This window comes from Poecilia reticulata, chromosome 6 (assembly GCF_904066995.2).
Source record: "Poecilia reticulata chromosome 6, P_reticulata-male-v2, whole genome shotgun sequence".
NCBI classification, from domain to species: Eukaryota; Metazoa; Chordata; class Actinopteri; order Cyprinodontiformes; family Poeciliidae; genus Poecilia; species Poecilia reticulata.
In genome coordinates this window covers 14,784,479-14,812,281 of record NC_088835.1, presented here as the reverse complement: position 1 = coordinate 14,812,281, position 27,803 = coordinate 14,784,479, and the positions used below count along the sequence as shown (strand labels likewise).

At 38.1% G+C, this 27,803-nt stretch overlaps 1 protein-coding gene across 1 annotated transcript; it reads left to right on the top strand.

Annotated features, from left to right (window-relative positions):
- Window positions 1–5,779: 5,779 nt before the first annotated feature.
- mbtps1 (membrane-bound transcription factor peptidase, site 1) lies at window positions 5,780–26,754 on the top strand. The gene is made up of 23 exons (XM_081608019.1): window positions 5,780–5,921; window positions 9,749–10,282; window positions 10,526–10,789; window positions 14,118–14,333; window positions 14,435–14,545; window positions 16,433–16,542; window positions 16,663–16,779; window positions 17,126–17,193; window positions 17,485–17,587; window positions 17,697–17,848; window positions 18,942–19,103; window positions 19,564–19,708; window positions 19,887–20,075; window positions 20,406–20,578; window positions 20,692–20,807; window positions 21,032–21,188; window positions 22,673–22,797; window positions 22,888–22,965; window positions 23,127–23,267; window positions 23,348–23,479; window positions 24,089–24,215; window positions 24,526–24,656; window positions 25,943–26,754. Exons 2-23 carry the CDS (start codon window positions 10,078–10,080, stop codon window positions 26,143–26,145), a joined length of 3,225 nt encoding a protein of 1,074 aa, XP_081464145.1. The 5' UTR covers window positions 5,780–5,921; window positions 9,749–10,077; the 3' UTR covers window positions 26,146–26,754.
- The last annotated feature ends 1,049 nt before the right edge of the window (window positions 26,755–27,803 follow it).

Here is a 27,803-nt window from a genome sequence, read left to right as displayed (position 1 = left end):
GAATTTAAAGTTATATTAAAATTTAGAACTGGACAAGATATGATTGGGGTGAGTCCGATCACTTTATCAAATGGACTAAAGAAAGTTATCGGAGATGTGGAACTGGCTAAAGTTTTAAGAGATGGGAGCCTTCTTATTATCTGTAAGAATGTTGAACAAAAGAATAAGGCTTTAAAACTCTAGATGGTATGTAAAAAAGAAGTGCTGGAAAGAAAGGTAGTGGGGGAAGAAAGAGGAACAAAAGGAGTAATGTCCGGGATCCTGATTGGAGAAAACTTGGAAGAACTAAAAAAACAATAAAAGGAGGAGAGATTTCATGCATAAGACGATTTCAGGCTTTTAGAAATGGGGAAAGATTGGACAGTACATCTGTGTTACTGGAATTCAAAGATTAAGTTAAACCTGATAACGTAATGATTGGATACATGAGTTTCAGTGTAAGAACTTATATTCCACCACCTCTCAGATGCTATAAGTGCCAAAGATATGGTCATATTGCAAATGTGTGTAGAGGAAAACAAAGATGTGGTAGATGTGGAGGTGAACACCCTTATGGGGAATGTGGAGAGAATCCAGTTAAATGTTGTAATTGTGGAGGGAATCATACTGCAGCGTATGCAGGATGTGTGGTAAGGAAAGAAGCAACTGAAGTTCAGAAAATTAAAACTGATAAAAAAAATTGCTTATGCTGAGGCAGTGAAAGAGTTGAAAAGTATGGAAAATGCTACCAAAACACAGTTAGAAAGGAAAAAGGAGACGGATAATACTCAAAATAATGTCACGTTAGAAAAACTTATTCCTTTTCTGGCATATATCATTAACTGTTCAGAGCAAGCAAGAACTAAAACTGAAAAAATTAAAATTATAGTAAAGGCAGCAGCAAAATTCTTTAATGTCAAAGATCTGTCATGGGAAAAAATTCGGGATGAACTTGTATATGGAGAAGGACCATCTGAAAATGAAGCTTCTCAAATCGCTACATAATTCTAATACTACAATGGAACGCTCGAAGTTTAATAGCTAACGGACAGGAATTTAAAGGTTTCATTAACAAATTAAATACAAAACCAGACATAATATGTATTCAAGAAACATGGCTTAAATAATCATTGCAATTTAGTATTCATTGTTATGCAGTCTTACCTAAAGATAGAATAAATAGAAGTGGAGGAGGATGCGCTATATTTATAAAGGAAAACATAAAATTTATTCAAATGCAAATAAATACGGATCTTGAACTTAATGCGGTTAAAGTTTGGACAAAAAATGGAATTATTAAAATAGTTAATTATTATAATCCTTGTCAGAAAATAGAGAAAGCAAAACTTGAAACAATTCTTAGACACTGGAGAGGGAAAATAATTTGGTGTGGGGATTTTAATGCACGTAGTACTTTGTGGGGGGATCAAGATGATTATAATGGTGGGATCTTAGAAGAAGTGATTGAAGAAATAGAAATGGTAGTGTTAAATTATGGGTAGATTTGGTATCGCAATCTTTGGCAGACAGTTGCAGCTGGAAAGTATATAAAAATAATACTATAGGAAGTGATCATTATCCAATTTTTATTGAAGTAGAAATGGATATAGAAGAACAGGTAGTAAGTCAAGGGAAATGGAAATTTGGGGATACAAATTGGGAAAACTATAAAATAATAAGTGAGGTTAATATGGTAAATATAGATGTAAATAAACCAGTAAATGAATTAAATTTAGAAATTAGTAATAATATTATTCATGCAGCAAAAAGTCATTCCTACAAGTAAAGGGGTTAAAAAGAAGAAGATGGTTCCTTGGTGGACTCTAGAGTGTTCAATAGCAATTGGAACAAGAAACAAGGCCTATAAAAATCTTTAAAAATATATATATGCTTCCAAAATCTAATAAATTATAAGAGAAAACAAGCAGAAGTCAGGAAGATCATAAGAAATGCTAAGAGAGATTATTGGAGAAAATATTGTGAGTCATTGGGGAAAAATACGGCATTAGACAGGGTTTGGAATACCATTAAGAAAATGTCAGGTAAATCAAAAGAATATTTTTTCCCAGTAATAAAAGATGATGGTAACACTATAATAGATAATAAGAGCAAAGCAGTTATTAGCAAGAGCATTTACTAAGATACATAGTATGGAGAATCTTAGTAATACTGAAATAAAGGACAGGAAACAACATTAAAAAGTCACAATGAGCTGTTATATAATGATAAAGATCACGAGAATATCATGAATATGAAATTTTCTTTAATAGAATTAAATAGAGCATTAAAAAACTCTAGTAAATCAACGCCTGGGGAAAATCAAGTTAATTATATTATGTTAAATAATCTTAGTGAAAAAAGTAAGAAGATATTATTAGAAATGTATAATAAGATATGGGAGGAAGAAATTCTACCGGATAAATGGAAAGAAGCTCATTATTCCTATTTGTAAACCTGGCAAAGATCCACATGTAGCTGAGAGTTATAGGCCGATAGCATTAACGTCTTGTATTGGTAAAGTGATGGAAAAAATGGTAAATAACAGATTAATATATTTTCTGGAATCTAAAAAGAAGATGAAACCATATCAATTTGGGTTTAGAAAAGGAAGAAGTACAGTAGATCCTATACTATGTTTGGAACATGAAATTAGGAGGGCACAGATGAATAAAGAAGTCTTGATGGCAATCTTTTTGGATATAGAAAAAGCATATGATATGTTGTGAAAGAAGGATTATTGATTAAAATAAAACAAATAGGTTTAAGGGGTAAAATATATAAATGGATTAAAAAAATTTTAACTGGAAGAAATACACTGCCTTATTTGGAAAAGGGGGAAAAAAATCTAACATTTATAAATAAGAAAATGCAAGAGGCAATACATAATGTAGAAGATTGGGCTTTACAATGGGGTTTTAGAATTTCAATATCTAAATCTAAGTTCATTACTTTTACTAATAGGAAAATAAACAATGTAAATCTTAAATTATATGAGAATGATGTAGAAAGGATAGATCAGATTAAATATTTAGGAATTTGGTTTGACAAAAAAGTAAAAAAAAATCCTAAATATAATGAGATGTTTAAGAGGTAAAGATTGAGGAGCTGATATGAAGGTATTAAAAACAATATACATAGGACTAATTAGATCAGTAATTGATTATGGATGGATTGTATATAATTCAGCTTCTAATAGTTTACTAAAAGAATTAGATAGAATACAATATCAGGCTTTAAGAATTTGTTGCGGAGCAATAAAACAACCCCAGCATCAGCTTTACAAGTTGAAAGATAAACTCTGCACTCTTAATTCTGACTATTACAGCCTGAATCATTTCTATTTTTATTCACCATCTTCTCACAATCAATAAGTGGGAACATTGGTCAATTTGAAAAAGTGTTAATGCCAAACACAAACACATCAACTTTATTTTGAATTTAGGTTAAAGACAAGTAAAAAAAAAAACTAGAAGAACTTTATATGCAGCCATTTCTTCCACCTGGTTTACAGATTACATCAGGTGTGAGGCTGTAATATTCCCCTGTGATAAATTATCGAGCTACATTAGCTGACCTCAGGTTTTCAATCTTCTTTTGATTCCTTTCTTTATGTTGTTTTAACCTAATCCTCTTGGTTGTTGCTAAAGATGAGACCTATAATGTAAATTCCTGCAAAGAACAGTCACAAGAATCAGTCACATTATATTTTTTCTGAACCCAGACCATGTGTTTTTTTTCTATCACAAGCAGCATCATAAGTTTTCTTTCTTTTTTCAAAAAAAAATAATAAAGAAAAACAAAAACAAAACATTGCAATAAAAAGCAGCTGTGGTGATTTTAAATAACATTTTATATGAATGAGGTCATCCACATTAAGAGGATGTAATTTTTGTAGTTAAGTCACAAATAAATAATTTAGATGAACTTGCTTTGATCAAATAAGAAAAAGGCTGAGCACATGAAGTTCAAAGAAATGCTGAGATTAGTTCATTTTTCCAGAAAGTGCAGTCTTTACATTTCTATGTTTCTGTGATTTTGTGTAAATGCTTCTTTAAACTGAACTTTTCATTTCAACACTGTTAGCTGAAAATTGATGTTTTCTTATGGAGTTTCTTGTCTATCATGATGATTAACTCTTTGATTCCTCTACCTTTTGCTTTTTAGATGAAATAAAAGTCGTTGATGCCTCTAGAGCACTCAAACACAACTTTTGTTTCATTTTGTGATTTTTAAATGTGGTTTTTAATTAAAAAAAAAAGGTATTGTATGACTAATATTTCCAAAAATGTGTCAATCTACTGTGCACCTGCGTCTGCCTATAGCATTCGTCCACTGTATCTTTTACTTAGATTTCTTTTCATACGGATTTATTTCAGTTTTAAAATGACTTACTTTTGATACAAAATGACCATTAATAAAGTAAATGCTAGTGCTCATTAATGTTTTTAAAGCTGAACTCAACCAGTGAAGGGATCACCAAATTTTAAAGTGAAAATTGGGCTGTATTTTTTATTTTTTTTGCAACAAAGATCTTTCAGTTTGAGAGTTCACGTTGTGAACTTGGATTACAGTGGAGAGTAAACAGATGCAGATTAAACATTTATTAACTGAAAAACTTTGGTATGGACTGAAATTCTGCAGGATGAGCAGCAGAAGACAAATATGGAGTTATTTTATCTGATAAAAGGTCCTCCTGCTGAACATAGAACTTCATGTTTGAAGCCAAACAAAAGGACTAAAAGGTCAGAACATTAACTTTTTGGAGCTGTGGTTGGGAAACGCAACAAATCTTAACCCCACTGGGAACCTAAATATTGACTCTTCACGTGAATGTGATATATTTGCTTACTTCCAAAAAAACCTTGAAAAACTCCTCTAAAAACTCTAAAATTGTTGAATCTACAAAACAGATTATATTTTATTTCCTCCCAATTTAAGCAGATTAACTATAAGATCTTTTAACATTTTCAATCAATGTATTAAATGATGAAGAATAGAATATAAAAGACATTAAATTTAAGAAACAATTTAACAGTGTTTGTCTGTTGAGCAATTATAATAGTACCATCATCACTGTGTCCTTTAAAAAGGGACTCAATGAACACATTAAATAAATACTACATGAAGTTAATTATGTACCTAATAAAATACTATTCAAAGCTAGACAGTCAAGCTATATAAACATGAAACTATGCAGGTAACGAAATGCTATCAAAAATAGCATGCTATGTAACAAGCAAATCTATACCTTAAAAAGAAACTATTCAGAAATGAACTGTATTATTAGTGCTAAGGTCAATGCACATAATGCCATTGTAGAGAAAGAAAAATTTGTCAATTCCCTAACTGGTGATTAGTAAAGTATATTCATTCATTTATCACAATATTATCAGAATATTTTTTGAGTCCCAAACTAAATTAGATTAAAAGAGAAAATAGAGAAATGTAAAGCAAATAAAATAGAATTCTCCACTGTATTTTGATGCTGAACGGCGCCCTCTTCTGGCAGAAACGCAGATCGACTGAACACCAGAGGGACTGGAGTGGAGCAGATGGAGGCCCAGTGAGTTGCCAGGTTTGTCATAAACCCCAAAACACAATGTGATCAAACATTTAAAAGAAAAAGAAAAATACGGAAATAACGGTGTGTAGAATTAGGGTATTATTAGAAATGATAAAAAACAAACTTAAAATGCGAGAACCCAGTCGTTAACGTCGTAAATAGAAGCTCACCTCATCTCCAGATTTGGGCGAACTATTTAGCCATACATGGCGCCCCTCACAGACCAGGCACTCTGCGGCTGAATCGTCCAGCTTCTGGGCAGCTTTTGTTCAGTGGACGTTGTACCAGGCATCAAGCAGGCGTCAACCACGCTTTACACGGACACTAAACGAAACAAACGCATAAATAAATGTAAAGCTAACCTTGTTTGGTAAGGTCGGTGAGTATGAAGAGCACACACACCGCTAACAGCTGCTGCTAAACACCGCTAAGCTAGCGAGCTAACAATGTACATGTGATAAACTCTCTCAGAAAAAAATCTGTTTACAAAGCCAAACACCAGTGACGACGTGAAGCCTTTTTGCACATTTACTAGCTATGGCTTTGTTGTTCTTCTCTGGCATGTTTATTGTTTTCTACGTGTTATAATAGTTGCCCTGTTTATCCTGGTTAGGTTGTTGAAACACAAGCTGTTTGTGGTCTTGTAGCATTTCAGAGAAAGCTTTTATTTAACAATAGCATTTAAACAAGAATTTTACCCCCACTTTGGTTTGCTCTTATATTAGTATATATAGTGACATGTGCTTCGCACATTTGGTGCAAAGCTAATTATTCCTTATTAGTTGATCATATAAAGTAAGGCACTGCACATCTGTAGAGCAACTGCATTTGAGGTCCAATACTTTGTCCTTAGAGGACATTTAGTCAGCTCAAAAAGAAAATAGGACACAAACATTAAAAAATAAATATATGAGAAATATCCACCTTTGCATGTTATGGTGAGATAATGACTGCCATATGTCCAGAATGAGATGTATCAATGAATCTCTCTTTTATCCAGCCTATTAAAATTGTTAATGGGACCTAAAACTGAAAATAAAGGATTCTAGTTTGGTCTGCTCACAAACATTGCTATTTTGCTTTGAGTCTTATGTCCTGATGCTTTGATTTCTTCCATAGTCCACCCAGATGTCTCCTCCTTACAGTCTGAAGATTTTGTTTACTGATGCTCCATATTTCTGAGCAAGCTAACCGGGAATGGTAACATCTTTGGTCATACTTTGTTTAATTACCTGCTTGAAGGAGGTCCATCATGCTTTCTCAGCTGTCACCTCTCATCCGTCAACAAATCATTCTCCAGCAGCTCATTAACGTATACAAGCGCTTTTCTGACTCTAGATGTGTGGGGTTGCCATTTATTACACAAAAGTGATTTTTTTTAACACGTTTTTGCCGAAAAGCAAAACATCTGACTCAACATCCTCCATTGTTTTATTTATGTTTTACCAGTGTTATCATTGGCTTACAGCAAGTATTTCAGATTGCCCTTTTTCTTTTTTTAAAAGTTTTGTCTACTTTCTAATTACTGTTTCAACCTGTTTTATGTGGTTTGGTGTCAACGTTGACACAAGTGCTCCCAACCTGTGTTTTACTGCTAAGCCCTAACCAGACCTCGACTGTTTTTACAGCACTGAGTTTCAACTCCCAGTCCTATCTATTGTTGACTCTCCCGAGGGATCCTGCTCCGACGGAAGTCCTGATTGATCCTCCTCCTTTTAGGCAAATAGCAGGCAGGGGCTTTTAATTACATCACACACACCCTTATCATTTTATTAAAAGGCATTCCTGAAGATTTATCTAAACTCTGTTATTAAGACTAAGCAGAGGAAGGGAGACTGAAGGTCAGTTGAACTGAAGCCATTAGGCTCTTGATAATAATGTGTGGTTTTATGTGCATGGTGTCTTGATTAACGTCACCAATCGGATACAGAGCACACATGCTAAATAAAAGTTAACTGCAAAGGTAAATTAAATGTTCAAAGGTACAACTGAATCTGCGCAAGTTATATCAAATATTTGCCTAAGAGATTTTGCTTTGGGAAATCATTAACACATTCTTGTTCTAGTCTTTTATCTTATCTTTTATCATATCTACCCATACTATTAAATATTTTTGCACAATGGTGCTGAAATTAGCTGCCTGAAGCAGCACGTTTCCCCAAAGGATATCTGCTAAAGTGAGACCACATCTACTAGCTTTTTTATTTAATTTATTTTGGCACATTACCATTTTTGTATCACTGTGTGCAGCGTGAGTGGCACTCTCTGACCAGGAAGAGCAGCAAGGGAGAATCTGCAAGCACCTGTATTTTTACAATCAACATGCATGGTGGTTCAGTGCAAACACAGAAGCAATATCTTTCTAAATCCTAGATAGACTTGTAAAAACGACTAGTTACACTTATGAGGCCAAACTTTGTCGTCAGGAAAGCATTTCCTCTTCAGACTTTTTCTGCTTCCACTTGTTAATGCAGGAAGATGCCGTCTACAGTTCTATCCACTATTTAAAATAAGAACTACAGCGCTTCAGTTGTGGCTCAAACAACAGTATTGATGCCAAGAGGGCGTTCTGCTCGCCGAATTGTCTCACGTCCATTTCTTAACGAAACCATAAATAACGCTTTAATCAGATTTTCTTTGTGGCTCCTTTACACACGCAACGAGTTGGACACAAACCTTGCAGTATTAGTAGGTGTGCTAGATGTTTTGTGATGCGAGTCTGTGTTTTGTTTGTATGTTTTACAATAGTCGGTTCTGCAGATTTAAGTTAAACATGTGACGCTTACTGTGTTGTTGCAGTTCAACATGATAAATCTCTGCAGCCTTCACGCTGCTTGTTTAAAGGATTAGCCAGAAAACAAGTGTTTAGAGTGAGGATCAGACCAGGGGCTTAGACCATTAAAAACACAAAGTAGGAAAAGCGGACTTAGCAGTGCTGATGCTAAGTCTTTTTCTTTCCAGGCATAAAGGTCGGCAGAGGCTTTGACAGGCTGTGCAGGAAAGAAGAATGACTTGTTTGACCTGTAACCAACTCATGGAGAACTCTTGTGTGTTTCACATTTCTGGTGATGTTTTTCATTACTGGGTTGTCAAAAACCCAGTAATGAAGGAAATGATCTTTACTTACACAAATCTTTTGTTTTATGTGGACACAGGGGTGTGTGTTTGGGAAATCACATAGTTGTATATCGTGCAAAGTGCAGTGCGAATCTGAAAAACAAATTTCTGATTCATTTCTGTTGTTTTAAAGGATTTTGAGTCTAGGTTAACTATTTAGTTTGTTTGTTGGGTCAGGGGATGATATTTGGAGCAACATGCCAAATTGTTATGCTTAAAGGCTGAATTAGATTTGATGTTTCATGCATGCTCTGTTCAGTAATAAGGCTGTTCCCAGAGTGCAGTACGAACTTCACTTCTTATGACAAATGAAGTAAGGAGGGGTGTAATCCTGCATCATTGTGCGACTCCTCCCTTCCTTCCTGTTGGCACAGTGGAAGAAATACTCCCGACTGTATTCAAAGCCTGTTTTCTTCAGCAGATGGATGTCAAATATTGAGATTGGTTTACAGATTTTCACATTTGGATCACTTTCCAGGTTTAATCCACTCAACCTTGAAACCAATCGACGCTTGATTAGATTTCGAAGAATGTCTTTGCGAGCTTCGTCTTAAAAGATGGAGGTAATGTTGTTGAGATGCAGGGTCAGGCTTTTCCTAGCTGATACCAATTTCTACTTTTTGAGGTATGATATGATGATCTTCGGCTTTTATGAACTGTGAGTTTGAATTTGGTAAAAGATGTGCAGTGGGTTCTGCAGCAAACCTATCAGCTTTTATTCTGACATAAAATTCCAGAAATAAAACTTAGTAATTTGTGAATTTATTAACTTTTGTCTAACATTTTCTGTTTGTGGATTGGTAGTTCTTAGTTTTGTTGCATAAGTCTGGGGGGATATTACTATTATTTGATTTATTTATTTATTTATTTTTAGAGATTATGGACTATGGATTAAGTGAATGTTGGTCAATTCAAATCTCTGGATGAGTGATTGGTACAGTTCTATTTTAATTTCCTCTGCTTCAGATACTAATCAACACTTGATTCAGTTTCCTAAAATCTACTTTTTTCACACACTGTGAACTGTCACATGCTATAATTTGTGTTTATTATGCTTTTGTTCTTAGACTTATTTATCATTCTTTTTAGGTGAAAAAAAAAACATATCCAGAAGAATTCCAGAAAAACACCAGCAGCCATCCCTCTCACTTCTACTGCCGTCTTCCCATCCGTCATCTCCTCTTCCTCCGACTTCTCCAGTTCCCAACATGGCAACTGTTTGTGTTCTCCGACCGTGTCGCTAAGCCGCCGCCGCCGCTCTGGACCGCCACCATGGAGAAAAAACGCAGAAAGAAATTAATCTAGCTGCCCAGGCTGTTTGCAAAATGGACTCATTTTTGGAGCTGTGGACTTGAAAATGCTCTGTCTCGGCCTCTGATGTGATAACACAGTTTGTGCTACTTTCTTTACGAGCCAAAATGGTTCTTTTCTTGTTGCTGGCATCCACACTTTTGGGAATGCTGGCAGGCCTTTTGCCTGTGGTGGGGATGCAGTCAGAACGGGAGGCAAACCCCAGATCTGACTATCAGCCCCCCAACTTGCAGCCCCTGCCCTCGCCAGCCAGTTCAAACTGCTCCCAGTTGACCCTGAAACTGGAGTTTTCTTCTGAGGTGGTAGAACACGGTAGGAAACTGTTTTCATTGACTGCATTATGTGATAAAATGCAACCTATCTATGTATATAATAAAAAAATATTTCATTTAATCAGATAAAATGAAAATCTTTCAGCTGCACGATGATCCAAAGTTATGATATAAGTGGGCAAAACTACATTTAATGCGTTGTAAAACTTTGCAAAGAATGCACAACAGCAACACTGATTCCTTTCCTGTCCTCTAACCTACTGTCCACTCTGTGTGTCTGCAGAGTACATCGTAGCGTTCACAGGGTACTTCTCAGAAAAGGCCCGCAGCCTGTACATCAGCAGTGCCTTGCGGGGAGCTGGAGACAAAAACCTCGAGTGGCACATCGTTCCCAGAGAGAACCCGGCTTCAGACTTCCCTAGCGACTTCGAGCTGGTCCACATCAAGCAAGCTTCGTCCAGCAGCCTGCTGACCTTAGAGGATCACCCTTACATCAAGAGGGTGACGCCGCAACGCAAAGTTTTCCGAACCCTCAAGTACATTCCTTGTAAGTCGTACAGTGGGGTGTCATTGTGCAGGGATAAGAATCAGTTTAGTTTTTTCTTTCAGGGTTGGCACGACTGTCTGAGAAATCCAAAACTTTGAACAGATACAGGAAGCAGTTCAGCTGCTGCTCTTCACAGACTGGCTTTGTTTGCTCTGTGAGATTGTGCATTTCTGTCCACACAGAGTGCGGGGTGCTGCAGCAGATGATTGTGTATCCTGATGCAAAGTGCTGGGGCAGCTTGGGGGTTGCTGAAGGGTCTCAGCTTGTGTTGAAGGGTGATGGGAAGTAGGACACAGAACGTCTGTTAGCTCTCTTTGGGTGGGAGTAGGTGAGTCAGAGAAGGGTAGGAGGGGTACGCCCTGAGCCTGGCACTGGATGAAAGACTTCAGTGTGCCACCAGCCTGCTTATTAACATGCTGTGTCACTATGGGTGGTGTGAGTTTCTGGAGAAAGTTTGCAGTGGATTTTAAAGTCATAAGTAACCGTGGTGCTGCTACTCTAGTTTAAGTGACAAAGATTAAAAAGGTATAAGGTTAAAGGGTGTTTGGTTTTTTTTTAGGTTCAAAGCAAATACAAGTAAAACTTTTATCTGCTTCCCAAATCATGCAGAAACACATCCCTTTATGAGCTCAACAATATTTCAGAGGTGTCATTGTGAATAAACCAGAGAGGTAAGAAGATGGAAACACAGTCATAGCTTAGAGAATTATCTTTACTAATACTATTTTTAGTTTCTGCCATTTATTGATCCCACAGTGCCTTGTACTCAACTCAGTCATATTGAGTTGAATACTAACAATCAATCTCTATATGGCTGGAAAACTTAGTATGACATAAACATTTCATACCAGTCGATATCAATAATGAGAGGTTGAACGGCTAAAGCCCCTTTCCTGCCTACATCTCCCAGAATGCTGTGCGGAGTTCAATAAATATTCTGTTTATTAAATATTCTATCAGACGTATTATTTATTGATATTGAACTTGTGTCTGTGGTAAAATACACTCCTGATCAAAATCTTAAGACCAGTTAAAAAACTGCAAGAATTTGCATTTTGCACTATTGGATCTTAAGAAGGTTTCCAAGTAGAGCTTCACAATGTTAAAAGAAGAAATCAGCGTAAGAGACAAAAACTTTTGAGCGGGGAATTAATTGAAAACTGCATTTCCATTCAAACATGATTTTTTCAGCTGATCAAAAGTTTAAGATCATTGTCTTTAAAAGCCAAAAGCTGTGCAAAAATCTGGATTCCATGTCAATTTCTGTCAAGTCTTTACACTGCCAAGACCTCCTGATGGCAAAAGCAAAAAAGCTCAACACTTTGAACGTGGTAGCATTGTTGAGCTGCATAAGCAAGGCCTCTCACAACGTGCCATCGCTGCTGAGGTTGGACGCAGTAAGACAGTCATTTTGCATTTTTTAAATAATCCTGAGGGTTATGGAACAAAAAAGTCAAGTGGTAGACCCAGAAAAATGTGACGGGACGATCATCTACCCAAATAAAGGCCATTACTGGTGCTGACTGCAACACAATAACCATCAGACGGCATCTGTGAGAGAAGGGCTTCAGAAACAAAAAACGTCTTCAAAGGCTACGTCTTCTTCAACGCCACAAAATTGCCCGTTTGGACTTTGCAAGGGTGCACCAAACATGGGACATTGAAAGGTGGAAGAAAGTTGTCTTTGATGAGAAAAAAAATTAACCTTGATGGTCCTGATGGCTTCCAACGTTACTGGCATGACAAGGAGATCCCACCTGAGAGATTTTCTACACGGCACAGTGGTGGGGGCGCCATCATGATTTGGGGTGCGTTTTCCTTCAATGGAACAATGGAGCTTCAGGTTGTGCAGGGGCGTCAAACAGCAGCTGGCTATGTGGAGATGTTGCAGCGGGCATCCCTTATGACTGAGGGCCCTCGTCTCTGTGGTAATGATTGGGTTTTTCAACAGGACAATGCTGCAATTCACAATGCCCGCCTGACAAAGGAGTTCTTCCAAGAGAATAACATCACTCTTTTGGACCATCCTGCATGTTCCCCGGATCTAAACCCAATTGAGAACATTTGGGGATGGATGGCAAGGGACGTTTACAAAAATGGACATCAGTTCCAGACAGTGGATGCCCTTTGTGAAGCCATCTTCAACACTTGGAGCAACGTTCCCACTAGCCTCCTGGAAACACTGGCATCAAGCATGCCTAAACGATTGCTACTCATTACTGAGTCCTTTTTTTTTGACACTTTGATTTCTGTTTTGGGGCGTTTTCAGGGTTTTTTGAGCTATGGTCTTAAACTTTTGATCAGCTGAAAAAATCATGTTTGAATGTAAATGCAGTTTTCAGAAAATTCCCTGTTCTCGTCTCTTGCACTGATTTTTTTATTTAACATTGTGAAGCTCTACTTAGAACCTTCTTAAGATCCAATAGTGCAAAATGCAAATTCTTGCAATTTTTTGACTGGTATTGAGATTTTGATCAGGAGTGTATATTGTTGATTTATTGCCCAGCAGTATTATTACATTACAAACACAAACTTCAGTCTATTTTATGTGAAAGAGCAACACAAACTGGTTCATACTTTTGAGAAGGTGAAACGGGACATGGCTTTGTCAATTTTTCACAAACAAAAATTTTAAAAGGAGTTGCATTAATATGTTTTCAGCCTCTTTGAGTCAGTACTTTGAAGTATCTTTCATTAAAATTAGACCTGCGAGACTTTTGGTAAATATCTCTATAATCAACATCTGTGGTGATATACATAGAAAACATGAGGTAGGAGGGCTTATCAAACATCTAAAACTTTATTTTTAACTTGTACTGACTTTTCTAGCTAATATATTTTTTCAGAATCATAGTTTCATATAAAAGTCGTCTTTTATGTCTTAAATAAAATAAGATCATGTTATACATTATTGCTATACATTTTCTGTATTGCCATATAAATGTATTGTTGCTCAGCATTAAGCTACCACGAGGATCTCATACGGGGCTGGTTTCTGACTCCTGCTTTAAAAGCCTCAAAAAGACGTGCAGAGCACTACTGTTGCTTAATAATCAACTGATGATAATTTATTCGTTCAGTGACTCAGATTATGCGGAGACAATTTCAAATTTGGCATCTGTGATCAGTCGCACATTTTAATATGAATACATTACAATGGCAGTGTTTAGAATGAAATCAGTTTAATAATGCTAACAAAAAGATGGGCTGCATGTCCGCAAGTTAATAACAGAGAATTTGACTGTTAGACATGCTCCAAAAAACAATTTAGAGATTAAAAATGTCATTTTGCTCTCTGTGTTCATTGTTTAACTTTTTTTTCTTGTAGCACCTGAACCTGCTGCACCCTGCAACAGCACACACGACTCCCAAAAATGGCAGTCGTGGCAGTCTTCTCGACCCTTCAGGCGAACAAGCCTGTCGCTCGGCTCGGGTTTTTGGCACGCCACCGGCCGCCACTCCAGCCGCCGGCTGCTGCGTGCCATCCCCCGCCACGTTGCTCAGATCCTGCAGGCAGATGTACTGTGGCAGATGGGACACACAGGTGCGAAAGTGACTTGTACTTTCAAGGAAAAAGAAACATAATAATCTTTGCATTTCATTCCAATAAAAGTTTTTTTTGTGTGTGTGTGTGCGTGTGTTTAGGTTCTGGTGTAAAGGTAGCGGTTTTTGACACAGGTCTGAGTGAGAAGCATCCACATTTTAAGAACGTGAAGGAAAGAACAAACTGGACCAATGAAAAGACTCTGGATGATGGTGAGGAGGAAAGACTTTTTAGGTCAGATGATTACTTATTTTATTAACTGTAAAGGTAAGAGAAGCTTAGAATAATAATGTTTGGGGTTTTCAAAACCCCAAACATTATTATTCTGTTTGGGGTTAATAATAATAATGGTATTACATTCTGAAATACTATTTCATGTATTTCTTTCATTCTGAAATGGTAAGACTGTTTGGGCTGTTGTTCTCAGTCTGTTTACACAGGACCTCTTTTTTTTTTTTTTTTTTCATTTTCAATAATTTGGACAGAAATATTTGGCTGTGTGATGGAAGCTAAAATAAAAATCACCAAACTCCTTGCAGTGTTTGATAGATCAAAATCAACCTTGTCTAAATTAACTGGGAACTTTGGACCCAGTCTGTTTCTGACATCAAACCACATCTGAAACAATTCAAAATTAGAAAAATCAAATGCAGTCCCTCCTGAGATTGGGTACAGTCTGTTTTTGGCTGAAATTATGCGATTACATGGCAAAGCATTACAAGTTGGTGTAGAGTAAAACAACAGACCCTAACGTTATGACATGCTTGCTGCTGATTCTGCAGGGTTAAATTATAGTTAATATTTCAAACTCGGCATATAGTCTAGACAAAAAAAACTAAATAAACATATTTAGTCTAAAGCAGAAGTTGTATAAACATTTTACAGAAGTTAACCACCAACAAACATTAAAAAGTATTGTGTTAAAGGATTAGGTGTCATAATTATTTTAGTTGTATTGATTTAGGCTTTTTTATGTTTATGCAACCTTGAAAATATACTGAAATACTTTAAAATGTACTGAAATGTCATTCTAGAAGCCCTTTGTATGCTAAAGCACAGAATGTAGAACAAGTTAAGGTAATAAAAATAGTATATGCCTGTAAACTAGTTTATTTATGCAGTAAACTTATGAACTAGTTCATTTTAATCTGCCTGAGCGGAACCTTGACCTAGTTCTGTTCAGATGAAACTTTGCACAACTCTGAACATTGGCCTTTCACAACACCTAACAGCTGATTATAAGTAATCTGATTACCTCGGTCATTGTGTATTTCTGACCGAAGGCCAAATTGTGCTTTGCTCTAAGCTTCCAGCTGATAAAATCCAAGACGGTCCTCTATGTCACTTGTGCTTGTTTCCCAGAAGCAGAAAGGGTTTTTCCAGTTTTACTGAATTTCTGGGCTTGGGGTCTTTCCCTTTATTGCCCATTGTTCAGGCAGTCGTTCGTGGAAATGTCTCAAACTTGATTTGTTTTTTCACTGAATATGGATGGAAAGGAAAAGGAGAAAATCCAAACATATTTGTGTCTTTAGACTTATTCTCTGTGCTTTTGTTTGAATGTTTCTTTTACATAATTTCTTTTCTTCCTTTTTTTGTATCCTTCCTTTCTCCTTTTGACCTTTCCTTCCTTGCTTCATTTCTTTGATTCTCCTTGCTTACTTCCTTTTTCCTTCCTTCATTTATTGCTTATTTGCCTCCTTCCATACCTTATGTTCTTGCTGTCTTCCTTCACATTTATTCCTTCCTTCCTCTCTTCCTCCCTTCATTCATTCCTTTCATCTGTCCTTCCTTCCTTCTTCTGTCTTTATGCCAATCATAAAGACAGTTTAAAGCTATACCACAGTAAAAATATCTGTATTTGTTGTGTTCTTAAGTGTTTTAGATTTTAAAACAAGCTCTTGAAACTTGAGTCTGGAAAGATTTTAAGTTCTTACATGAAACATGTAGGAATCTTGATTATTATTGAGTAATCTTTATTTAAATTGAAACATTATTTTGTGTAATCTGCTTTGTGAATCCAGAGGCATGTTAAGGTGTGACTGGTTGAGCATCTTGTTGAATAGTTCAGATCGTTATCGACTGCTCATCCTGTTTTTCAGGCCTGGGCCATGGGACGTTTGTAGCAGGAGTTATAGCCAGTATGAGGGAGTGTCAGGGCTTCGCCCCTGACTCTGAGCTCCACATCTTCAGAGTATTCACAAACAACCAGGTACCTGCAGCACAGGCTTAATATATAAGCCCAGTGTTTGATTTTATCTATATCTAAAGAAATACAATGGAAAATTCATTGTCAAATCAAGCCAAAATGTGTGTCTTTTTCACATTTTAGGTTTCCTACACCTCATGGTTTCTGGATGCTTTCAACTATGCCATCCTGAAGAAAATTGATGTTTTAAACCTCAGCATTGGTGGACCTGACTTCATGGACCATCCTTTTGTTGATAAGGTGAAGCATAAAACTGGGTGTCGCCTGAAGTATTCTTTATTACAACAACTAAATGAGGCGTAGCAGATCAACAGTCGATTCAAAGACGTCAAACAACATGGTTCTCAAGGTGTTCCTCTTTGTGTAATATTGTAAAAGATGCATCAGTTTTTTAAAAAATCATCAGATTAATGGACATTTTAGTCTTGAATCAAACAATAAAAGACCTCCATGTATACATGAAAGCACGTGTTCCTAAAATTTTTATTGAAAACCAAGTCCATCAAAAGTTTGTTGTTGTGTTTAAAATGCGCTTAAAAATTCACCTGAACTTGTTTTGCGATTATTCCGTACGCTTGACTTCCAGGTGTGGGAGCTGACTGCCAACAAAGTGATCATGGTTTCTGCTATCGGTAACGACGGACCTCTGTATGGGTACGTTCATCTTTTCAGCTTCCACACAGCCAGTGGTGCTTTGAAGGAATCCCATTTTGATCTGAATACTGATTCAGTGGATCTTAGAAAGATGCTGTACCATCAGAGAAGCTGAATGTTGGCCAGTTGTGAACTAGAACTGGAACCAATTGGTTAGCAATAGGTCAACAGTTCCCAGTTTCATTTCTGACATGAGGGCCTTGTTTCCACTGGTTGTGGAATCATTGCTGTTAATATTAGCCTTTAAAGTCTCCCTTGAGCTTTTTATATGTATTTTGAAATGCCTTTCAGCACCTTGAACAATCCAGCTGACCAGATGGATGTGATTGGAGTTGGAGGGATCGATTTTGAGGACAACATAGCTAGGTTTTCCTCCAGAGGCATGACAACTTGGGTAAGTTACACACAATCAGATCTCCAAAGAATTTGTCCACAGCCAAATTTTCTATAAAGTTAGTACTACGCAGAAGTGTGTTCAGTCTGATTATTGTATCTTTGTACAGGAGCTTCCGGGGGGTTACGGCAGAGTAAAGCCCGACATCGTGACCTACGGTTCAGGGGTTCGAGGCTCAGGGTTGAAGGAGGGATGCCGCTCGTTGTCTGGTACCAGCGTGGCCTCTCCTGTGGTCGCAGGTGCCGTCACCCTTTTGGCCAGGTGAGATTCTTAAGCCAGATTAATATACTGTTAGAAAGATGTGTCTTCTTGACGATATTTTAGTTGTACACCCCCCAAACAATCTCTAAAAAGGGAGTTACAGAAGTTTTAATGCCTGCATTTACTGCTAGAGCTTTCCACTTCTGAATTGTAATAATGTTGCAAGTTGATTTTTAAAATGGCAACAGAACAAGCAGGTCCAAGATGCAAAACAGGTTGCATCTTGCACTGCTAAATGTCATTTATTGAAAAAAAAAAAAAAAGAGGACACGGAAAAACACTTAAAATACAGAACCCTGATTGGTCTATCCATCTACCCCTTTGTCCTTCTGTCACACATGAACACCATACTGTAAAAGTTGAACATTTCTGCTTGAGGCAGATAATTAACTCCAGCAATTAAGCATTCCACTTGTTTCCAGTTTCTTCACGTGAAGGACTGGGAAAGCTTTTCTTGACCCAGTCTGCTACTGGTGGATTTGTTATTGTTCTTTGCTCTTGTTCTTGTTTGCAAACGAAATGTTGTTTGGCATTTATGTGCCAGGAAACGAGATGAAATTGGTTTCTGGCAGCAAAATGTTAGATTTTGACAAAGCCAATAAATTCAGTGTCAATGATTGTGGTTAATGGGATATTTCTCTCCTCAGAGACAAAAGAGACCATCTTTAATGTTAGACACCAAAAAGGAAGCTGCCAGAACCCCTCTGCTAACATAACAGATTATTTCTACAAGGAATCCCTGTGCAGAGTGTTTTAGACAGTGTGTGAATTGTAACAGCCTAGTGTAACATTTCAGGATATATATTGCAGATTGCTGAAGCTTAACCTTGTCGTTATCTCTGGCTTTGTAATCCTTTATGAGTGCGGAGGCACGCTGCCGATTGTTTTCTGGTGTTATTTCCCATCTTTCAGTATCACATCCCAACACAGTGAAAAGCTCTCTTGTTGCAGAGCCATTACTGAGCCAGTTTGCCGGCTTACATTACTGTGTTAAACATCACAGACACACACATTCTCCTCTCCGAGTTGCAACCTAGTGAATCCGACACCAGAAGAATCAAGAGAACTCAGCCTGTTCTGATTCCTCCTGCAGCACCGTCCTCAACCGGGAGCTGGTGAACCCCGCCTCCATGAAGCAGGCTCTGATTGCCTCGGCCCGCAGGCTGCCCGGGGTCAACATGTTTGAGCAGGGCCATGGGAAACTGGACCTGATCCGAGCGTATCAGATCCTGAACAGCTACAGACCCCAGGCCAGGTGAGCGCACCAGTGTGAATAAACTAAAACAAAAAAAACAAAACAAACACAAGCAGGAAACGGAGGGTTGTGCACAGACAGGGAGCAGGAATCTGTTGAAGTCATGTTGTTTTTACACAAACACACCCAAAGATGATGTAACTCTGAAAAAGACCAACCCTGTGGAGTCCTCTTTGATGAATTTTATGCTCACTGTATGTTTACGTTCAACCTGCAGGGAAAGTCTGCTTTAAACAGCAGTTTCAATTTTATTATAGTCACCCTGTAGATATCAGCAGCAGAAACTGATCTGGATGTGGAATAATCTTATAATCCACATCTATGTGTGTAATTGGTTTGAGAAGCAGTTTGCCTGTACACAAACTCATGATATGTAATCTTTGCTCTCCTGATGTTAGATATTATTTCACAGCTCGATTCCAGCCTTGCATTTGGTCTAACTGGTAAAGTTTCCTCCCAGTCTGTCTCCCAGCTACATCGACTTGACAGAGTGTCCATACATGTGGCCTTACTGCTCTCAGCCAATCTACTACGGAGGAATGCCCACCATCGTTAACGTAACCATCCTCAATGGCATGGGAGTCACGGGCAGGATCGTCGACAAGGTAGGCAGCCAAGATGGTAAATAAATGGGAATCATGGTCCTTATGTTAACTCTGGACTGGCTGTGCTGATCTTACATTCTAGTTTAGTTTATATTTTATATATTTGTAATGAACTCATAGATTAAATGAACATCCTTGCTTTAAGCCCTGCCAGTAAACGTCGCTTAATTCTGTTCAGCCCATCTGGCAGCCGTACCTGCCTCAGAACGGTGACAACATCGACGTGGCCGTCTCATACTCACCTGTGCTGTGGCCGTGGGCCGGCTACCTGGCCGTGTCCATCTCTGTGGCCAAGAAAGCTGCATCGTGGGAGGGCATTGCTCAAGGTCATGTGATGGTCACAGTCGCCTCTCCTGCAGAGAATGATGTAAGTCAGAGGAAAAACACTACAGTAAAAACAACTCTCACATGAGCCGAGTTCCAGTTTTAAATTATTTAGTTAAGATATGAACTTGTACTGTATGGAATTATGAAATTATTGTTAGCTATTTTAGTTTTGCAGTCACATCGGTAGTTCTTTCATTAGCCTCCAATAGCTTTTGTTCTCTTTCTTTTTTTGTGTGTAGGAAATGTATTCCATTAGATCTTGGCCTTTATATAATTTTTTGAAGATATTTTGTAAAGCTCCGGTATGGATCATTTAAAGGGGTCCATCTGTATGGATGTGCTGTAATTATTCGTGTTGTTTCTTTTTCAGTCAGAAGTTGGAGGGGAGCTTACGTCTACAGTCAAGCTACCCATAAAAGTAAAGATCGTGCCCACTCCACCTCGCAGTAAGAGGGTACTGTGGGACCAGTACCACAATCTGCGCTACCCACCCGGCTATTTTCCCCGTGACAACCTCCGCATGAAGAACGACCCACTGGACTGGTACGCTTTTGTAGAAGCTGCTTCATCTTTGACATCTTGCATGAGAGGTTTTTATTGGATTGTTCCTGTAAATCAGCTTGGTTAAAGGTTAGTGGATATTATTCTGGTTCCAGGAATGGGGATCACGTCCACACCAACTTCAGGGACATGTACCAGCATCTGAGGAGCATGGGCTACTTTGTGGAAGTTCTGGGAGCACCTCTGACATGCTTCGACGCCAGCCAGTATGGTACAGACATAGAAACTCAACACCTATAAGAAAATATAGATTCACCATTTTTGGATGTTTTTTCTTGGGTTTTATTTGGACAGATTTCCAAGTGAATATTAAAACTGGGACATGAAATTGAAAACAACTTTTCTGCTTATAGATTTTTTTTTTAAGATGCTTTTTTTTTTATTATTATTATTATTCTAAAGGATTTAAGGGTGACATTTCTTGTTTTGCTGTAGGCACACTGTTAATGGTGGACAGTGAGGAAGAGTATTTTCCTGAAGAGATCACCAAGCTGAGGAGAGACATTGACAACGGCCTGTCGCTCATCATCTTCAGCGACTGGTACAACACCTCGGTGATGAGGAAGGTCAAGTTCTACGATGAAAACACCAGGTAACAACTTGGTGTTTTCATCACCAAGTTGTGATGAAAACTTGGTGATGAAATTTAATCAGTAATTAAATTACTGATTTCTGAGTAATTTAATTGCCTCTGTTGGCATTGTGCTGGAGTTATCACTCTCTCAAAATCAGGTCGATCATTAAACATTAAAGAGGTGTGGCTCATGCGATTTCTACTTTGAGTGACATTAGACCAGTTTTATTGCAGTGAAGTGTTTGGTACAAACTCATATCTGTTACATATTTATGCAAGGGAAAAAGGCATTGTGATGAATTCTTGTTGCCTTGTACAACATGTTAGAAATCACCATTTGATATGTTTCATTGCGCTTCATGACATGGAGATTATTTATGTAATATAGAATAATGTAGTGTGCACATAATATATGCAATAGAATACAAATTTAGTTTGATAAGAATTACTAAGGCGTGTGATATTAATATACAAAATCTGACATGAATAAGAGAATTAGTAAAGTTAACACCATATTATAATGTTTTATTTACATCTTTTTTACACTCTTTTTTTATTGTTTCTTCATCTTTTTACCACAACTGAAAACAGATTTTCCAGCATAAATAGAGTTTCCAGTTAATCTCTTGTTGAAAGGGTTGTTTTTGTGTTTTTCTAGGTCCCTAATGTTCTGTTTTTTGTGGACTGCATGTAATTAGCATATTGCGGATTGTGATTTAATTAAAGCTCTGGTTCATGCTTGTTTAAGTGGATGCAAAACAACCTAACAGGCTGGACAAATGCACATAATGATGCACATAATGTTCTCAGTATTATGGAAACAAATTGTAGTAATTTTACCTTATAGTCCAACACTTTATATCTGTCAGTGTTTCAGAATGTGATCATTTTCAAATATGCCTGTGCTGAAATAGTTTAGCATCAACAGCAGAATGCCTTCATCTGTGAAACAAACAATGCGTCCTGTCGCTCCATTATTCAGCACTTCAGTGATGAACGTCCTATTACCTCACAATTACGTTCACCTAGAGTTTTATCGTGTAATAACACTCCCGAGATGAACTGTGTGGGGCAGCTCGCTGTGTCACAAGTTGTCTCCCTGCGGTTTTATTTATGTGTTCGTTCTCTGTAATAGATGTCGTACATCACGGCTTCTCCAATTCGGAGCTCCTCATGCAGATAACCATTACTCAGCTGCTCCGTTTAGATCCTACCAGAGATTTAAAGCAATATATGCATTTAAATACAAACTTCATGGCTTTAAAGTATTCTGACTAGTGGCTCTGTTTTAATATGGAATTGGCCTTGTTATTGCATTTTAAATTATCTTACTCACAGTTGCCTACAGAGATGGTGAGAAAACGTTAGATGTTTATCAGTGTAGCTATTTACAGGGCTTTAGTATCAACAATTATGAATTATATCAGATTTATCAGATTTTTGTAATGTTTTTTGATGCTTTAATTTGAAAACCTGACGTATCTTCTTGCTGCAACCTGCAGACAGTGGTGGATGCCGGACACAGGGGGCGCTAATGTGCCAGCTTTGAACGACCTGATCTCGGTGTGGGGGATGGCTTTCAGCGACGGGCTGTATGAGGGGGACTTCACCCTGGCTGATCATGACAGTAAGATTTTATAGAGTCCTCTGGTATTGCACTGTGAGGCCTTATTGGCACAGAAAATAAATAAAGCTTTTGTCTCTGGCTTTCTTGCAGTGTACTATGCCTCAGGCTGCAGCATTGCCCGTTTCCCAGAAGATGGAATTGTAATTGCCAAGAACCTGAAAGATCAAGGTACCAGGATCCCCCTTAAAGTTTTAAAGGCTGTCAGCCAGCTCTGTGTAGCAGGGAGCTGGCGGGCAGCCCTATAAAGCCAGACAGGCATTTTAATCTGTGTGTTGGATAAAAAAGAAAAAAAAGAGAAAGAAAACTGCAGTGTGTGTGTGTGTGTGCAGGTCTGGAAGTATTGAAGCAGGAGACCGCTGTGGTGGAGGGAGTTCCCATCCTGGGCCTGTACCAAACCCCTTCAGAGGGGGGAGGTCGCATCGTTCTGTATGGAGACTCAAACTGTATCGACGACAGTCACAGACAAAAAGGTGAAATCTCTCGTCTCTAATCTGTTTTCACACACCTGGAACTTCTTGTTCAATGTTTTTGCATCTTGTTTATTCCTCAGACTGTTTCTGGTTGCTGGATGCTCTGCTGCAGTATACTTCTTACAGTATGACTCCTCCCAGCCTCAGCCACTCCCACAGCAGAGTGGCGCCTCCTGTAGGCGCAGAGCGGCCACTGCCACAGAGACTGGAAGGTGAGAGGGAAACCCCAGCTCAACTTCTCCTCCACAACGTATCTCATTGGAAATGATCTTTCAAACAGCAGACATTGGAGCACAAATGTCTGCTTCCATCTGAAGTCTTCAAGATCTGAAGTATTGGGGGAAGTCGATTCCTGACACTGAAATACCTCTTTTTCTTTCTCATTGCAATCTGCTACATTTAAAATTTTTGAAAATAATTTCACTGAAACTGTTTTTTTTCTACTAAATGCCAAGGCTAAATTGGATAAGGGTGGCCATCTTTGAAGTCCTTTTTGCAAAGTTCCAGCTGATGCAATAAAAAAAATAAAAAAAATCATATTTGAATAAATTAAAATGTTGGGTTTGCATAGATGAAGTTTCTGACATATTTTTGTTATTGGATTAAATTAGATCTCCATTAGGGAGATTGCTGCATATTTAGTCATTAGTTTTTAGTTCGCATTTTAATAATGTTCCATAAATTTGTCCACCAAATCTAACTGGTTAGACATAAATGTTTAGTTTTGACAAGAATCTCAGATGTGACTGAGAAACTCCATGTCTTATTTTCCTGTCTGTCTGCTTTTGTAGGTATAATTAAACATTACTTGTATTTTTCAGGGAACCACCTGTACCGTTACTCCAAGGTTCTGGAGGCTCACCTGGGCGACCCTAAGCCACGCCCCCTACCAGCGTGTCCCCACCTATCCTGGGCGAAGCCACAGCCACTCAATGAGACGGCCCCCAGGTGAAACCAAGTCCAATTGAGTTTACGTTTTATGGATCTGTTATTTTAACAATTTATGGGTGTTGGCTTTTTCCTCCCTTGATGGGATTATTTATGAGAACAGGATATGTGAAGTAGGAACGATTCTTTAAATGACTGAATGATGCATTGAAGCTTCCAAAATGAATTAAAATGTGTTGTTTATTCAAACTTTGAATAGAGCTGATGAACCAAAGTGGGATCTATTGGAGCAGAACATGCTGTCTCCTTTTAAAATGTTAATTTGACACTCACTCTCTGCTGCCATCTTCACGTTTCTCCTCTCCACCAGTAACCTATGGAAGCACCAGAAGCTTCTCTCTGTGGATCTGGACAAAGTGGCTTTGCCTAACATGAAGTCATACCGTCCCCAGGTCCGACCCCTGTCCCCTGGGGAGAGCGGGGCCTGGGACATCCCAGGAGGTAACGCAGCTCTACAAGTTTTTGCTGTCAGCTTTCTGAAATGAGAGTTTTGCCGAATTCATCTATGAATAAAAGAATAAAAGGCAGCCATTGTGTTAGGCGGTTAACCGTTTACTCTTTTTAATGAATTTGGTTTAAGCTTATTCAAGCAAATGTCTGTTTCTGCTCATGTGATATTTGCATAAGTTCAGTTGTAGACAACTGCTAACATAAAAAATATACAGTATAACATCCAGCAAGAAAATGTTACTACCAGTCATGCTGCCAGAGCTATGTTAGTTCGCTACAAGAGCAAAACTGAATCAACTAAAACAAAATCTTTTGGAAAATACTTTGTTAAAGAACTAGAAGTCATATTTTTCAATTGACTTAAACAGAATAAATGTCAATATTAAATAGAATAAATCGAAAACTTACTGTAATGAGGTACAATAAATCAATACATTTAAATATTAAAAAATGTAATTTATTTCAATAATTAAAAGCAAAAAGTGAAGGTCATGGTTTGTAACATACTTATTTGTTAAATTTTTTTTGATTATGAGTTACAGTGAGCAAAATCCCATTATGCAGCTTTTCAGAATATAAGATTACATGAGGCTGATTTTTAAGACAGAAGTGTTATGCTTTGACCTACACCAGTGTTTCCCAACCCTGGTGCTCAAGGCACACTGACCTGCATGTTTTAGATGTTCCCCTGCATCTAAAACAGGGGAACATCTAAAACATGTTCCCCTGATGAACATGTTCATGAACATGTTCATCAGGGATGGCAATCATCCCCAATCATCAGGGGATGGCAATCATCCCCTGATGATTGCCATCTGGGGTGATTCAGATGGCAATCATCTGAATCACCCCATTCAGATGATTGCAATTCAGCAAAACCCTGTTAATCAGCCAACAATTGAAATCATATGTGCTGAAGCAGGTCAACATCTAAAACATGCAGGTCAGTGTGCCTTGAGGACCAGGTTTGGAAAACGCTGACCTACACAATGATGGAAGACTCCTGACTTGACAAATGTTTGGCAAACAGTCATTGACCACCTCAACTAGGAGGATAAGACACAAAATGGCATTGCCAAAGAAGCTGGTTGTTCAGAGTACTTCATTCATTCACTATAATAAGAAATGGAGGGGAAAATTGTGGTGGATATAGTCATGTTTAAAGAATCTATGTTTCACTTTTTCAATTGAATTACAGAAATGCATTCGATATCCTCGTTGGAGACGCGCCTGTGATGGACAAAGCTGTTCATGGTATTTACTCTCTTTCCCTTTAGGGATAATGCCGGGTCGCTACAACCAAGAAGTTGGTCAGACCATCCCCGTGTTCGCCTTCCTGGGAGCGATGGTTGTTCTGTCATTTTTTGTGGTTCAGCTCACTAAAGCCAAAAGCAAACCGAAGCGCAGGAAACCCCGGATCAAACGGCCCACATACCTCCAGCAGCAGACAGCGACAGCTGGGAAAAACCCCACTGTGTGACTGCATATTTGTACTGTTTCCAAACAGCTGGGCCCAACTCCAGAACTGAGACGTTGAAGATAAGTCAGTGGAGTTGAACTGCTTGGGCAGATTGTTGGACTGCTTTTTAAAGCTCGCTGGACATTAATTGACGTCCAACATCTCCGGGAAACTTTTTTTTTTTGTGCCTCTTGTCCGTTTAAAGCTGTCGTTGGTGTTTTGTGTATTTGTGGACCAATGAACAGTGTTAGACAAAACCCAAGTCTGGGCCCCAAAAGTCCAGCTACAGTCCAAGTACACATTGTGTCAATATTTCCTTTCCTCTTCTTTGACCAAATGGGTTCTTTATAAGTAAAATATCTTACTTTTATATTTATTGAATTTGTTCTTACCCTAAAACATGTTACACTTGTCAGTAACTCTTTAAATAGTTGGCACTCAAACAGGATAAAAGTACTTGACCCTGGTTTTCTATGTCCTGCCCCTATCTGTTGAACATCACTGTTGTTTTTATATTTTATACAGTCAATACATCTGGTCAGGCTTTCTGTTGAAATCCTCCCTTTGGGACTCCAGTTTCTTCAACAGACTTGGTCAGATATCGCATCAATAAAAAAAAGCATCATCAAAGGCATTGTGTTTTTGTTTCACTGTCAGATTTAATCACAAGGGAAAAGTCTGTAGCTGAGGTCTTCAAATCCAGGCCTCGAGCTAAATGCGTCCTTGGTCCAACACAGTTGAATCAAATGACTGATTTGTGACTGGCCCTCTGCAAAACTAGATAAAATACAGAGGAGGCAATTCAGCCATTAATTCAGCCGTGTAGGTGACATGTTCTCGAGGTGGATTCCTTTGTCAATAGTATTTAGTTGGCCGAGTCACAGTCTGGCGATGCAAATAAAATATTGTCAGTGTGAGCACCTCTGACAACATTCAGACAGATTTATTAGCTGACATACATTGCAGTCCAAGCAGCTCTTTGTTATATGCATGTTATGTATAGTGATACAGCAGGAGCTTCTTGAAGAGAGAGGCCCAATTTAATGGTGTTTAATTATGAAGTTAAATTTCTTTTCAGTTATGATTAACATATACAGCTTTCTTAAAACAACCAAAGGTGACATAGTTACTTGATTGTGCTATGATATGGCAATATGTGCCTGGAAAATACATAATGCTATCCCTGTAAGCTGTCCCAATCATCATATAGCCAAAAGCCTTAGACATGCCAGAGTTAGCATGTTGAGGTTTATGAAGTACAGGCACCTTGTTTCGTCTGCCAACAACATGGTGGTGAAAGATTGATTTTTCACAAAATATTCCAAAGTCAATTGTGAGATGGTCTTAACAGCTAAAGTCTGACTCAAACTGGGTGATGAACAGCACAAACGGCAGCATAGCTGCAGCAAGACGGCTAAAAACAATGGTCAGTGTGGTCCAGTGAAAGTTGAGACATTTTGCAGAAAAAAAGATTGAAATAAACTGAAGGAATATTGGTCAAAGAGGGCTGGTTTGGAAAAGTCACAAATCAGTGGTTAAGTAATACCAGAGGTCTGGTATCATGTCCATGAGGCATGTCTTTGTTCACTACCTGGTTCAACACTCTGGCAGGTCAAACCTCAGCATGTCAATGTTCTCCAGAGGCTTACTAGTGAGCCATTGTTTTATTCAGGTGTGTT

Bases quoted from the DNA above. Each gene is read 5' to 3' on its own strand.
- mbtps1 (XM_081608019.1), top strand. From the start codon at position 10,078: ATGGTTCTTTTCTTGTTGCTGGCATCCACACTTTTGGGAATGCTGGCA. The intron at 17,849-18,941 runs GTGAGATTCTTA...TTCCTCCTGCAG, and splicing joins GCCGTCACCCTTTTGGCCAG to CACCGTCCTCAACCGGGAGC. The intron at 22,966-23,126 runs GTACCAGGATCC...GTGTGTGTGCAG, and splicing joins CAAGAACCTGAAAGATCAAG to GTCTGGAAGTATTGAAGCAG.